Here is a 16,847-nt window from a genome sequence, read left to right on the forward strand (position 1 = left end):
CGTAATTGACAAACTTCCCGCCATGAAAAGAGGTGGGGACAAAATTCGTAAGTTGCGACAGATGGAGAACAGGTATATCCTTGAACTAGACACCCTTATGCCCAGAGGCTTGAACTCTGAGGAAGAGATGAAATGGCACCTAGGGGAATAGGATATAGGCTGGTCTAGCTGAGTTTAAGTCCTGGGTCCGAGGTCAATACTGTGCCTACTGCTGTTTTTAATGTAAGGTTTATCAACTTATGTTTTGTTTTCACCGTCTAATTCACTTTTGACTCATGGCCACTCCGAGAGCTTCTTGGTATGCTTTATATTATGTATATGCTGATGGGCCCCCCCTTGTTTTTGTTTTTTTGTGTTTCAACTGTAGGCATTGATACTGTAAAGATGCAGGAAGAAAAATCGTTTTGAAGAGTGGATGCTGGGATTGGTTCGAATATTTGCACTATTCTATTCTCACTTGGGACTATATATCACAGGAAACCATTAGAACATATTAGTTTTTCGCTAAGTATATGTGATACTAATGACGTGTGAGGTAACAAGTCGAACATAGGTGATGTAACTACGTACCATCACTATCAGGGTGTGGATTAAGTTGCTTCTCCCTTCTATCAGGATGTAGCATGTCTTGAGCCTGCAACTTCGTGAATGTGCCATAATGGCAGAACTCATGCATCTCAACTCACTTGAGTTTGGGAGTAGTTATCTACAAATTTGAGATTATACACTTACCTCACTAGGGTTTTTCATTACAAATCAAGGTATGCCCACTCACTTGAGTTAATGCTAATCTGGTGCCATCTGAAGAACAAATGCGATGTTTTCAAAATATATGTATAGTAATGTTCCTTTGGATTAATGAACACACTGGCAATATTAATACGTTTATATTGTACAAAGCATATTATTTGGATAGACTGAATTGGCCAGTTTGTATACATAATGTTAATCTGGTGCTATCTGAGAACACTAACGTGACGTCTTCAGGATGAATGTATAATTTTGTAAGTAATGTTCCTTTGGATTAATGAACACACTGTAAATATTAACACGCTTAAAGTGTACACAATGTATTAATTAGATGTACTGAATTGGCCAGGTTGTATATATAAGCGTACTACACTCCAAGATGGCCGACACATTGAGGCTTTGAGTCCTTTATCTATTTTTGTTACACTTTCACGTGAAACTTTATTTAATGTTTTTTCACTGTTTTGAAATCACCCGTGACCAAGGCGAGCTTCGTCGCCGAAACGCGTTGGGTTGTTTTCCGTGTTTGTATCACGATGCTGCAATATAATGAATAAATTCATTTGGAAAAGCGCAACATGGTCTGAAATGTGATCCCTGGTTTCTCGAGGCGAGTGCAGTTGGCGTGGCTTTTTGCTACGCATTGTGGAGTGATATATATATATATATATATATATATATATATATATATATATATATATATATATATATATATATATATATATATATATATATATAAAAACAATCCCAGATGCAACTCCTTACACTGAAAGGGACACAGACTTCAAAGATGTGTTCTTCAGAAAAAAATAATTTATTTACAAAAACATGGCGATATGACGCGTTTTGGCCACCACAAGTGGCCTTGAGCACATATATATATCTGTATATATACACATTTATAATACCATCCACGTTTTAGGCAAAGTTGTGGTAATCTACTACTGAAGTAGTAGGAGAGGAGTTAGCCTAACGGCTAAGGCGCTCGACATCAGACCTGGGGATCTAGGTTCGAGTCTCGGTAACGACGCCAAAACCTCCTGTGATTCTGGGCAAATCACTTAATCTCCCCGTGCCTAAAAATGAAAGTGTGTGTCCTCATGTAAAAAAACGTAACTTGTGATATGTAAAGCGCTCTGATACCTGATTCGGTTCGGGTCTAGTTCGCGCTATATAAAAACTCTACCAAAAAAAAAACCTGGTTCCTACCATTATCACTTGATATCTCGCTAAAACTTTTTGAGGAGGCTTGGTGGCTCTGTCACAGCATTGTTTCTCCAAGCCCAAGCGGCCATCGAAAATGTGGAAAGCCGGGAACTGACGCATTCTTTCAACCAAACTACCAGCATATGTAACTGAAAACCGTCAACCAGTCAACAACTTCAACTGACGGTCCTGGGATGGGCCCGCTGGGGAATGACAGCAATGCAAGAGGAGGGCCACCTGCTTCCCAGACTCAGGCTTAATGCACTGAAAGTAGCTGTCCACCACTGAAAGCCCCTCTGGGAGTGGAGCACTTACAGCGTTGTGTCTGCTAAAGGATTTCAAGTTAAGAACTCACTCTTCCAGCTGAGAACAAGCACTGGCAAAGCCAATAGGCCTGGCTTTCATTTTAGGCCTTTACTAATACCTTATCATTCAAGCCTGCTGCAGTAAAAAAGATGTTTATGTAGGTATAAAATGCATCCAAGTGATAAACAAATGAGTGCATGATGATTCAAAACACTTTTGAGACGTAATATAGTCCCTCATGCTATAGGTTGTTTATTGTGAAGAGAAATACTCCTCTTTGTCAGTGTGACTGTCTATTGGTTTAATAAATATACCAATATTTGTAAAGCACGAACATATCACCCCTTAAGGTTTCAAGGCACTGGGGGCCGTCAGGGAGATTAAGTGAGCTATTGCCAAGAGTCACATAGTACTGAGCTGATCTGCCGCCGGCACCGGAGATCGAACTGGGAGCCCAGAGATCCAGAGTCCGTTGATCTGGCCACTGCGCCACACCTCTGCTTTGTGCATGAATTGTGACTATTTAGCAGCACGAGAACATAAACATTTACACTTACGCACTAAGCAGAGAGATAAAAGCAACCGTCATATGTTGCCAAAATGACTCCCACCAATCACGTTACATTTACTCTTTCCACAGATTTCTTCTGTTATAGCTAAGGGAATACCATCCTTTACTGGTACAGACATACTATAAGCAGATATGAATTCATCAAAAATGCATGTTCTTTAAATGCAAATTGTCCTCTTATCTGTTCTGTTCAAGAGTGAATTATAAATTTATTAAGGACAGTATTTAAAGGCTGGGGAACAACTTCAAAAATTCCAACATCCATACAAAATCTGTGGCAGCCGCTTCTTAAAGTTTTGCATCCTCTTTTCTAGACGCCTAGGCACAACTTTCATTACACGACTCAAACTTGCGTAACCCAAAATTATTACATCATGCCACGTCGTGTAATTTGAACTCTGTTAGGGTGAAAAGGCTATTGTGAGAGCAAACGGAATGCCAGTGACTTTTGTTTGTATTTTTTGTGCTAATTTTAGTTACGAATGGAAGAAAAGCATTTCACATAATTTTACACATTTTTTAAAACAATTTGCATAGTTACACAAAAGAAAATTGCATGAATTTCACACGCCCCTACATTTACATTGCCGTAAAAAAATGAGGGTAACAAACGTCTATAAGTATTCTCACTGTTTCAAATGCTATTTCCCCATTGTTCAAAGTTTGTGTTCACGCGTACCATTACAAACTGCTGGTAAGTGCAAGCACAAGCCACGAGCAAGTGTTATTCACGTACAGCTCTCTGAGCTAGAATTAACACCTCACTGCTTTTGTATAAGCCATATCCCAGGAGCTTTAGGCGAAATGGGCAAGTCAATGGAATAGAGCCCCCGCGCATTTCTACTTACAATATATGAAAAGCATGTCAGTCCAGGACGGGGTGAGTCATTCGGCCTCAGACTCCCCTGTGTGTGATTTTGGTCGCAGATCCACACATGATGAGAAGGACAGGCGGAGGTGGGCAATACTTTTTTGGCAGAGAGGCCTGTTGCCCCTACCAGGAAGTGAGGGCCTGATTCCCCTTGGAGCTAACGCCCAACAGGAAGGCAGTATTGAGGCTGAATTTACATCCAAGAGTGTTTCGTGTGACCGGTTCTTTTTTAAGGTCAAGCCTGCGAGAGCATGGGTTAGCGCATGCGTCTCGTTTGCAAAGACACTCTTGAATACAGAAACGGGTTTGGAGAACGCCCATTGATTACTATTTGTTGGCTTGTGTGGCACTCTCCTTTGCAGCCTCGTAATTCGTCAAGGCAGGCCTGACATTATTTTTGTTGCTCTCTGTGGAGCAGGTAACAAGCACTGATTGATTCAACTTAATCAGTGTCCGTCCGTGTGATTGAGGTACTATTTTGTTCTGTTTAACTTTTAGTGCCCTGCAAACATAAGGCTGTGACAGGCAAAAACGTGCCCAGTAGGACAAACAAAATTGCAAAGATTTATTTTCTATAGTTAACTATCTTAATTTTGGTAAGTCTTCTTTTCTCACGTTGCTCTCATGTTTCCTTTTGTTTTTGATCGTGGGTTCTGTTCTCAAAAGATTAGGTTATGTTATTGCAAAGTCATATTTTTTTTGGTGTCATTTCTAAAATGATGCTTGGATTCATGCTAGTGCGGTACACCCAATCCACCCCACTCCAATCCACGGCAATCCACCACAACTCACCACACACCAATCCGCCCTACTCATCCCTATCCGCTCCACTCAACCCAATCCACCCCACTCCAATCCAAACCACTCACCCCAATCCACTCCATCATACCACACTCCAATCATCCCAACTCACCCCACTCCAATTTGCCCCACTCCAATTCACCAAACGCCAATCGAAAACAATCTGCACCATTCCAAATCAATCTGCCCCACTCCAATCCAAAACAATCTGCCCCACTAGTCTGCTCCATTCCAATCTTAAACAATCTGCCCCACTCTAATCTGCCGCACTCCAATCTGCCCACTCTAATCCAAAACAGTAGTCCTATCCCAATGTGCCCCACTCCAGTCCAAAATAATTTGCCCCACTCCAATCTTCTGAACTCCAATGTACCGCACTCCCATCCAAAACAATCTGCCCGCTCCGAAATGCCCCAATCCACCACAAAACAATCTGCCCCACTCCAATCCAAAACAATCTGCCTCACTCCAAGCTGCCCAACTTTAATTGAAAACAATCTGACCCACTCCAGTTCAAAAGAATCTGCCCCACTCCAATCCACCCCACTTCAATACAAAACAATCTGCCCACTCCGACCCAACACACTCCAATCTGCTCCACTCCAGTCCAAAACAATCTGCTCCACTCCAATCCGTGCCCACTCCAATCCACCTCACCCCAACCCATTAACTCCATTCCAATTCATCCCATTCTAATACACCACCATCCACCCCACCCAACTCCAATCCACCCCAATACAATCCACCCCAATCCAGTCTACCCCACTCAGATTTAATCCACCTCACCTCAATCCAATCCACTCACTTCCCAATCCATCCCACTACAATTCAATCCACCCTACTCCAATCCAAACCCTTTGCCCCACTCCAATCCGCCTGACACAAATCTGAAACCATCCTCCCTACTCCTGTCTGCCCCACTTCAATCCAAAACAATGTGAACCACTCCAATCAGCCCCATTGTAATTCAAAACAATCTGCCCCACTCCAATCCAAAAAAATGTGCCCCACTACAATCTGCACCACTACAATCCAAAACAATCCACCACACTCCAATCCACCTCACCCCAAGCCAATCAACCTCATTCCAATGCAATGCACCCACTCCAATTCAATCCATCAAATCCATCCCACTGCAATCCAATCAATCCACACATATCCACCCCGTTCCGTCCAAATCCAATCCACTGCACGCAAGTCCACCTCACCCCACGCCAATCCACCACATTGCAATCCAATCCACCCCACTCCCATTCAGCCCACCCCTTTCCAGTCAATCCCACTCCGGTCCACCCTACAAAATCCAACCCATTCCACTCAAGGTCACCCCACCTCAATACACCCCACTCCATAACACCCCATCTCACTCCAATCTAATCCACCCCATCCAGTACACCCCACTCCAATCCACTCCACCTCACTGTAGTCCAATCGACCCCACCATACTCCAGTTCACCCCACTCTGCCCCAATCCAATCTACCCCAGTTCAGTCTTCCCCACTCAATCCAATCCATCCAAACCACCACAGTGAAATCCACTCCACTCAAATCCAGTCCACCCCACTTCAGTCCAATCCACCTCAATTCAATCATCCAGTCCAATACACCCCCTTACTTTCCAATCTAATTTACCCCACTCAAAACCACCCTTCTCTAATCCAATCCACCCTAAACCAATCTAACCCACCCCAATCCAATCCACCTCACCCTACTCCAATCCACCCCACTCCACTCGATCCAACCCACTCTACCCCAATCTACTCCTGCCTAATCCACCCCACTACATCAATCAACTGCAACCACTCCACCCTATTCTACACCGCTCCACTTTACACCAGTGCACTCTATGACACTGCACTTTACGACACTCTCTGCCACTGAACTCTACTGTATTCTACTCAACTATATGGCACTCTACTCCCTCTACCACACTCTACTCCAGCAAATTTAGTCTATGGCACTCTTTTTCCCACACTCCACTCCATAACACTCCGCACCACTAACTTTCAGCCATGCTGAACAGCAGCCACACTGGTGTACAACATGACAAAACCAAATTGCCAAAGCCAACAGCTCTTGTATAGGTGAGACCTATTGGCTTTGCAAATGCTTTTATTTTCTAGGTGTTGGTCCGATCGTAAATGTATATATGTCATAATGTCCCTACAAAATCTATCAATCTTGACTGAATACGGGACAAGTTTCTGCTCATGAAATCAAATATATACAGCAAGGTTTATGCCACGCATTTCCTTGCTTCTAGAAAATGACTCCATCTCAACATTCCCAATTTCTCAAAAAACTTTTGACTTTCTTTTTTTAGGTATGTTTTCCTACAAATACGTATGCATCTGGTGCACTGATTATATTTTTGTTTTGATGTCAGTTGTGCTCAGGGGAATGGAATTTCAAAGACCCCTTCTTCCCATCCCAAGATGGCGGATTTCCCAGTGGGGTTCGGTAGCTGTAAATTTGGCGCCTTCGAGCACAGGCAGATGCGGCGCCTGCCTTCCCTCTTTCAACGGAGCATTGAAGAGTCAAGGGACTGGCAGAGACAGTTGGAGGCGAGAGCTTTGCAAGGCGACGCTTTTAAGCCGCTGCCTGGTGTTCCAATCCCAGAAGACATTCACAAGAGAACTTTAATCACCCAGAGGCCCATCCTATAAAGTCTTCACAACAATTATCAGTGTTGTTTCTAGACCATTTGTGTCTGTAATTTCTTACGGAATTGTAGCTTTGCTTGTTATTAGAGGTTCATTAATATGTTAGGATTACTTTTGTGTGCGGAAATAGTCTTTCATATGAAAGGAGATTACTAATTTATCATTGGTTTAAAAAATCCCCAATTTTTTTTCAAGAACAGACAGCTTCTTTAAGACACCATTGATCACATCAGGGGCATACCCATCTAGGTACAAATGCATTTGCATTAGTGTTCCAGCACGCGATCTACAGGGCGGGGTTTGGAATGGGGAATAATGTGCGGAAAGGGTTCATCACCTTTTGAAAAAATTATTACACAATGCTGTGGTGTGCTTGGGCAATTATGAGCAGGTGAAACCTGATGGTTTTTGGTGGCACAAAATAGACCGTGTTTGTTTACAAAAACCTTAGAAACTCACAAACAAAACAACAGCTAAAAGTGATTTTATGGTTTCAGAGCAAGTCCTAAAAGACACTGAATTATGCTGTATGGGTAACTTACAAAAATCATAATTCACTCGTACGTTAAGCACTTCTCAGGACCTTGCACATAACATCACTGGCAATATGTAACATTACATCCTTGCTTTATGGTTTGTGCAGCTTACTATATCTGGCAAAACTGTGTTTATAGGGGTATACATATATACATATACATTTGAAGTGAACAAATTTAGAGTGTTGAGAGTAATCTATTTAGGAATATATGTAATCACGCATGCGATACATCACATGCCATTACAACGTGGTTGGTACAACAACCACGTTACCATCACTTGCTGGAGGGGGTGCACTGGATTTAGGAATAGTATAATTTACTATTCCTACTCCAGTTTGTACAAAGGCAGGGAAGGTGTTGGATTGTAAATCCAACACCTTCTGCCCCCTACAGCAAGTCATTGTAACGACTTGCAATGTAATCGTATGCGATGTAACAACGCAGTCATTATAACAACTGCGGTGTAATGGCATGCAATGTATCGCATGCGAACTAAACAATGTCTCCCCTATTTAGGAGCTGCTTTCCACTTAAACTTGAGAACTACCCAGAGTTCTCTGCTTCTTTTTTGTATATATATATATATATTTATGTATGTATTTATACAGATATAATTCGTAGTGGTAGCTCCAACTGTAATCGACAATGCTCTGCTGCTGCTGTCCAGTATAGAGTTTTCCTTCCCCTGTATATACTACAATTAAATTAACACTTTTTCTCCACTTTTTATGCAAAGGTTTTTGCACCTGTATGTTGTTTGGAAGAACTAATAATGAAAGAGCACCATTTTGTATAAACCTGGACAACCTGTGTGACACACAACTCTCTCTCTCTCTCTCACTCTCCCCGAAGGAGAACAGAAGACCCTCCCTGTATGCGCTGATCCCGAACGGATAAAGCAGGACACTCCTGGTGACCATGAATACCTTTCGACTGTGATACTTTGCCTTGATCACATTGCCGTGGTCGTGATGAAGGCAAACAAACACTGCGAAAAATTGCTGATGCGGCTGCCATGGGTGTTGCACTGCTGATGGTATAAACACGAACGACCAAATCTCAGCCCGAGTGCGTGCTTTTTTCCATCTTGGTCTGTCTGTCTATCCATCCATCTGTCTACCTTCCGGTCTGTTTATCTATCTATGCATGTATATATATATAAATATTTGTGTGTGTATATATATATATATATATATATATATATATATATATATATATATATATATATATAAATATTTGTGTGTGTGTATATATATATATATATATATATATATTTATATTTATATATATATACAGATATAGTTATATAAACCGATCAATTTAAAAAATAATTACTTTATACCTTTACAGCGGATTATTGTTTCCCAGGGTAACCTTAACAGTCCAAAGAAATTAGAGGCAGCATCCTTATGTTTTTTTCATTTTACCTCTGGATTTTACTCAGAACTCGGAATGATCGCCAGGGTCTCTTAAGTCTGTCTGCATCTTTTTTAAAGAACCATGAAACATTTACAGTCTATTAAAATATGTTTGTTACTCCTTTCCGACTGTTTAAAGAATTACTCACTTCCATTTACATTTGGTAAACAACCGAGTTCTGCAATGTGTTTTATTTTGCACTGGGAACAGTATCTCACTGGGCAGAGGAAGCATAGATATTTCATAACTAAACGCTGAGACCAAGAATTTTGTTTGTGATTCGCATATCTTCTGTACTTGCAATTTAATAGCCGAATCATCAAATTTCCTGGAGAAAAGTGCAGAATATCACGTTCCCACGTAATTCCTTTAGGCCTTTGAAGAACTAGGCTAACAAATGATACACTAATTTCCTTAAAATAAATATGCAGAAAAATCACAGCAGATTCTGCAATGAAGTCTTGATTAGATTTTCCAACCAGGCCACTGATACAACCTCAATTTTCACCTATGAACGATTACATCCTGTTTTCTGCACAGACACGCCACATGAATAATCACGTGTGATGGGCTTCAGCGGGAAATGGAAATGTGACCAGCAAGGAGAGGTTAAGGACGTAGAGGGGCGAGGGTGAAGGGTGGCACCAGTGACTTGGGTGTAATGGGGCCACACCCCCTTAATGACTTCTGTGTATAATGTATAATTGAACAATCAAAAGATCTGCAGGTCAATTTTGCTGCTTTTATTTAGGCTTACTGTACCTTTGCTATGCCACTGGCAAGCGCCAACAGCATTCCCTTTGGGGGCATTAATAGAAAATCAGAAGACATAGGACCCTGTGGCTCCAAACTATATATGCTCACTCCCATGTGGGCATGGAAGCCATTTTGAAATAGGCCCCCTTATGTTCAGACACTGTCGTCATGGTTTCTTTCCCATTCTGTGTTTCGGGTCCAGTCATGGGGAAAGGAGATCTCAAACAGCAAGGAAGTATGTGGCGCAGTAGAATAGTGGTGAGGTGGGTAGCGTACTGTTTTTTGGGCAGACCTTACTTGGGAGCTGCTGGAACCACAGGCCTCTAGGTTGAACTAATCCCTTAAATTTGCCACTTAAAGGGCCTTTTTTCTACTACAAGAAAGTCACCCCCTTGCCACAGTCTTCCCCGCGTCGTGGAGCTTAATTAGAGCACTCTCCCTTTCTCTATTCTTCCTAATTAACATGCCAAGAACTCAAAAGAAAAACAAAATAATACATTCAGACAGCCTACAGCAGGCCCCGGGCCTCATTAGCAAAGTGGGAAGGCAGGGTGTAAGGGAGGGGAGGACGAAGGGAAGTTTTTATGGTTTGCATATGGAGAATTTCCAACTCAAAGACTGCTGAATACCGAAAAAAAGAAAGGCCTGACCCAACCTATTGAAAAGAGATCATTTTTCAAGCAACCTCTCTTCTTCAATCAAAGTGCGAAGGGTCGGGCCTAGCGAGACAGAGGAGGCCTCTGGCGGTTCATAATCCACCAACGAAGATAGGACGAGGGAAAATGGCGGCCTGTGTCAGCGCGGGCCTCTGTCGAACACTTTTTTGTGATGAGGGAGCAAGCGCAGGGGTGGGGGTGTTTTGTCTGACAGAGTTTTTAATCTCTCTGATGGAGGCCTCCCTTGATTGATTCTTTTCTCATGCCAAGTAAGTTTCAGCATTTGTGTGAAAAGAGTTCTTGGCGCGAGTCCAGGCCACACTGGGGGAGGGGGGAAATTGGCCTTCTCAGCCAGCGTGTGTGAAATTGAAAGAAACATCTTCATTTTTCACTTTTTACGGCCGCTTCAGGCCCCAACTTAAAATAATGAAGGATGTTTTGCTAATTTTCGTGGTATCAACTCTATAATTTTCCACTGTGGGCGTCTTTCACATGAAAACAAGCAGGAGATAGTCTAAAGTGGTATTCAAATGAGCAGGAGTCTGAGTGACAGTCACTTTATTGGCCGCCGGCTCATAGTAGCAAAGCAACCAATCAGGTCACTCCATACTTACAAAAAGTTGCGTCCCTGTACACCACTGGCCTTCACTGCACAACTGCCAACTTTCCAGAAATAAAAACACTGACCCTGGTGTTTTGAGTGCTGGAGGAGCCAGGATACAGTGTATTGCCAAATAATTGCAGCAAACGTTTCTTTGCCAGTAATTTCATCAAACTACTTCCGGTATTTATTTTTATGAACGATTCGAGCACTTAGGGGCATATTTACGTCTTCTGGCGCATCTCTGCAAATCAGCAGGGATGCGCCAGAACAGATGCGTCACGTAATCCCCCCCTTGCGCCACCACAGATGCGTCGCATTTGCAATGCGGCGCACCATGGTGCAAGGAGGGGCAGATGCGTGACGCATCTTGAGGCGCACGGGCGGCGCATTGCTGGAGTCGCGTCACAAGAGCGACGCAACTCTTGCAATGCACAGGGGCTGCCCATACTCAACATGGTGCCTCACTCCTTACGCCTGCTTCCAGCAGGCATAAGGATTTGACGCAGCATAGTCGTAAACTGACTCAGTGAAATCTTGTAGATTTCACTGCGTCAGTTTTACGGGGCTTTCCTGCGACAGAACGCCCCCATGAAACCTGACGCAGGTTTCATGTGGCACAGGGCTTTACAACGTGACGCATCTGCCTAGATGCGTCACGTTGTAAATAAGTCGCAACGTGGCGCATGGTTTACGCTGCCGCTGCGTCACAAAAGTGACGTGACGGCGGCGTAAAAGTGTCGCAAGGGGCTTGTAAATCTGCCCCCAAGTCTGCAACCATGGAATTATTATTTGTTAAATAGACATTGAATTTAAAAAATGACTGAAAGAGGCATTTCATATAAGAAAGGCAATGGTTCAACATTTTGACAACTGCACAATGTGTGACATACATTAATCCTGAGGTTTGTTCTCCCACTTCATAGGAGAGTTGTCATTTCCCAATATTTGAACAAGTGAGTCACACCCATCCTTGTGAAAAGTCTAGAACAGCAAAGGAATTTTCATGTACACCTCACTTCCTCTAAAATGGAGCCCTAGGGTTTGGTCATGTCTACTGGAACCATTGGAAAATCAAAGGAATAATTTGGCATGACTACTCCCTTTGCCGGGGGGATGCTTCATTGTGCTTTCAAGGGAAGGGTACCCAGGAAGCCTTACAGCTTTTCCAAAAACAAATGCGTCTCAACGTCCCTTATTGAACGGTTGGGTGTGACACATATTGCTGATCTGCCCAGGGTGATGCATACATTTTATGAATGCTGAGGCAATGTGAACAACATTTTCCAACCTTGCCACTGCAGGGTCAGAGGATGCCCTGTTCCTTGCATGAATCGGGGTGGCAGGATGATGCGTACGTAAAATGACGTGTGGTCTAGCATCACAACTACTAACTGTGGAATTGGGCAAGGTGCATTCAAATACCTGCCCATTCAGTTGACTGGAAATTGTGTGCTTCTGGGTAAATCATGCAATCTGCTGGGCCTTTAAAATATAAATATGGCAATTGGAAGTGTAAATATGGAAAATGTAATGTAGATATTTAATTCAAAGCTGTACATTTCCAAGTGATATACCTTTTTGTGTATTGTCTACCCAACACTCCTCATCATGTCCTGTGCTCAGCTGCTCCTCAACTAGGTTTGCGCTTCACCAATATAATATGAAGGAAGGAAATGCAAAATGTTAGCTAGTGCCATTTTTTAGAAGTGCAGGACATGATCATTTAGGGAATATAAGTGGTGGGAGGGGAAGCTGTGCAAATTGATCTTGCTATAACTGTTGCCCAGTTCCTCTCATGCCAAGTTCACCTACTGAGACGGATAGTTGCTCTTTTTATAAAGGTGGAAACCTTACGTGTAAGTCGGCTTTACTTCCAAAGCTGTCAATGTGTGTGAAACTAGATGGTTAAGTACTTTGGAGCATAAAGTTTGAAAGCAAACCCCATCGAGGGACAGCGGCTGGTCCCAACACATCTGGGTTACATTTGTTTTTTAGGCGGATCTGGGATTTGGAGCCAGTACAGTCTGGATCTAGCATAGGCGCTAACTAACCCGCTGTGCAGCTTTTGGCAAGTACACAGTAAAAGGAAAGGGTGGACGCAAAAATACTCAGCAAAATCACTCACCCCCGATGGCGGATGTACCGTCCAGCCCAGTTCTGCTGTTGCTGTTGTGGAATCCATTAACGTTTCTGTAGAAAAATATACAAAAATAGGGTGTTAGTTTCCTTATAAAATCAGGTCCACTTTGTCATATATCAGTAGCAGGGCACGAGTCGGGGGTACACGCGGGTGGACGACGTGCACCCGCTATTTGCACAGGGTGAACGCTGTCCACCCTGCTAAGAATTTGGGCCCCACCGAATAATGTGCTGAAGTCGTCCAGGTGTAATTTCCAAACACCGGGACACTTTCAGCAGCGCCTGCACGTTGTCTGCTTTCCATCTTCAACAAGCAATAAGTGCAGGCGAGACGGAGCTTTCTTATTTTAGACTCCTGCTGGGCCCATAACAAAGGCCGAATTTGAGGGGCCATCAGGCCTCCTTTTGTTGAGTCTCTTGGCTGGGAGCAGTCAGGAGTCTCACACCTGATTCAAGTGAAGCACAGGGGAAACAACGGCTCACACCTTGTTAGCACTTTACACATACTTAAGAGAGGCTGCTTTTTACTTTGTTCAGTCCCGGTTAATAAGTTATGCATGCACTGTAGAAAGTCAGATGTGTTGGTCTTTCCCAGTATTTACACAAAACAAATTGCATTTATATAGAGCTTACTGCCCCTGAGGAGGCGTTGAAATAATGTAAGTACCACTATTTTTCCTGTATAGCCCTACTCGTTCCAATGCAGGGTGTCAGATCCCTTTACATCAGACGTGCATATTATATATACAATAAATGATATACATTTGTAAATGAATATGCAGAATGTGTTACATAAAACGGGGGGACTACAAAGTGTAGAAGTCACATTTCATCTTCCATAGCTCACTGTGCTATTATCCTTGCAATGTGCTCAAACGTACACATGATAGACCTGCTAAACAAATATGTGAGGGCTTTAGATCTGATTTCACTTCTTGTGATGCCACTTACTGTAAAGTCGTGGCTTGTGATGCCACTTTCTATGATGTCAGTTCCTATGATGCCATGTGTGATGTCATGCGCCGTGATGTCGCGCGCCGTGATGTCACTTGCACACTGCCTAACTAGGTTAGTCCCCCCACTTCTTTTTTTAGGACTTGTGCCCTGATCAGTAGGGTCAGGCGGGCAATATATACTCTGTTACTTATCATCACTTCAACTCCTAATCAAGATGAAAAAGGACATGGCGACTTGATGAAGGCTAATGACCAGGTCCAGGCACATCCTTCTACACGCATAGCCTATGGAAAATAATGCTTATTTACTGGTTGCTGCAGCCAGAGCTCCCACCAATCCCCACCTTGGGCCCTCAGTACCACTCCTTGTTTATTTTGGGGCTCCCTCCATTGCTTAGTTTGTGCGGGTGCTTTCTGGTGGTGTCTGCTGGCTCTAATTTTTACGCTCAGAACTAAAGTTGGCCGTGAAAATCTTTGCTTTGTAAATCATACAATAAACATCTCGGAAAATACCACAAAGTCTCATCAAATTTCAAAAAAGTGTATTGACATGTGGGAGTTTTGGCATTAATATGTAGCATTACACAAGGACATATGTTTTAAACGCACCGGGATATTAAGTGATTTTGCCTAGGATCATAGGATGTTGAGCCAATGCTGAGACTCCAACCCGGTTCCCCAGTTCCTAATTCGTAGACGGAGGATGTCAGGCAGAAGCCACATGAAAGCTCGGCTTGTTATGGGCTCGAGGACCCAGAAGGACCTTGAGCTGAGCGAGATCCTGGATACAGGCTCGAGCTTTCAGTTGCTCGCCCACCTCAACTCAGGACAAATTTTTCATCAGACTTTGACCCAAAGACATAGAGAGAAGGAAGAAATGGAAGGAAGAGAATAATGGCAAAACATTAACAAAGGGAGATTTAGAGATGATGTGTGGAAGGCTTAATAGATATGATGAAATGTTTGAAACTCAGGAGGAGACACTCAAGGTATAGGGTTTTAAAGTTGATACTCTGTACATTTTTAAATTACTGAACCCGAAAAAGCATTCCTTACTAAAGATTGTTTTTGACACCTGAGACAGTTTGGCTTTCTATGAGAAATTGACATGGAAAGCGTTTCCCAACAACGTTTCCCATTCGAAAGTTAACATAATAAACTAGTAGTGCAGCCAAAAATATCACTAATTCCTTTAGAAATCAGAATTAAAGATTTCCAATGCTGATTCTTTCACTGTGAAACTTTATGGATTATGGACATGTAATGTGGGGAATACAACAGATGGTATTATGAGGAATAAAGTACACCAATCCGGCAACACATAAATGGCAAGTCACTTCGCAGACCCAGAAAATGAATGACAGGAATGAATATAAAGAGACATCCTTGACTCCGACAGGCACAATACTATGACTATACAATGGCACCCAGCTCCTGGAGTGCATTTACTCCATCCATATGGGGGAATGCGCTACACAAATCTAGTGAACATAATATCATATGAGGGCCCCCGGTACTTTAGGGCTACACAGTTCTTCTTGGACATGCAGTAGCCTTACATCTATGCTTTTGAATACTTTATCCCTTTCTTAGCTTTTAAAACAAGCATGTACTTCCTTACCAGAGTAACAACATCCAAATGAGAAACATTTAACATTAGAAAAAGCAGAGTTACTTAGAACAGTGTGCATATGGATAACTTTGAACCAAAGTGAACAGTGTAGCAAGGATATTTTTTTTGTTTTAAATCACGTTTGAGGATTTTGGAAAAGAAAGAGACATTTAAATACACAAACACGTCTAGTGAGAAATGCAAGCGTGGAATAAACATAGGTTTAGTGGTTTAGGGTAAACATTGTGTTTTAGTATCCACATATGACATGATAATGCTATCTGAATTCTTGAAAGGATTGATTAGTGCGAATGCCTTTTGTTAGTAGGTTTCAGAATAAAGCACCTGCAGGGTCCAGAGGTGGCAGAGGGAGCCTCCCTGTGGCTAGAAGATTATGACTATTTGATCTGAATTGGGGAGTTGCTATTTATAGGTAAAAAGGTGATGGGAAGGTAGTAGATGACTGTTATCTCCCTACAAGTTTCTATGTATTATTAGATTTTATTTTTACAGCAGCATTCTGACCTCTGAACGTACCTGTAATAATAAACCATGTCACAACTTGCTTGTAATAACCTATTACAAGCAAGTAGTGATGTCACAGTGCCACCTACTTTTCTTGTCCCTTTCCAACTCTTTCCAGCAGTGACAAACTACTATACCAAGTAGGAAGGCCATGGAGGTGGATGCCTAGCCTTACACATACCTCTGAGCCTCCCAATACCAGTACCTCAGATACCCTCGCGCACATTCCACCTGCCTTCCGTCACAGCACCTGGCCCACATACTACAAAATGAGCTTGATGGAGCCGCTGAGAACAAATTACCCAATAACTCCACAACCTTTCTCCCAGGCCAAACAGGAGATCTTAGAGTAAAAAACATTAAAGCTGGGCTCTCCATCAAGTTCTATCCAATAGGGGAGCAACAATTATATAGCACATCTATCAGGATGCTAAGTAAACTCTCTCACCTTTTATTCATTAAAATTACGCTGT

General features: G+C 42.6%; 1 protein-coding gene across 6 annotated transcripts in view; it reads right to left on the minus strand.

The window, feature by feature from the left end:
• The window catches only part of EPHB2 (EPH receptor B2), an 805,310-nt gene that overhangs the window by 510,195 nt on the left and 278,268 nt on the right, over window positions 1-16,847 (minus strand). For all 6 annotated transcript variants that reach the window (XM_078643038.1, XM_078643040.1, XM_078643037.1 and 3 more), the window contains exon 2: window positions 13,268-13,332. In XM_078643038.1, the coding sequence (XP_078499164.1) occupies window positions 13,268-13,332 (65 nt within the window). The remainder of the gene's footprint in view (window positions 1-13,267; window positions 13,333-16,847) is intronic.

This window comes from Lissotriton helveticus, chromosome 5_1 (assembly GCF_964261635.1).
Source record: "Lissotriton helveticus chromosome 5_1, aLisHel1.1, whole genome shotgun sequence".
In the NCBI taxonomy this organism is placed as follows: Eukaryota; Metazoa; Chordata; class Amphibia; order Caudata; family Salamandridae; genus Lissotriton; species Lissotriton helveticus.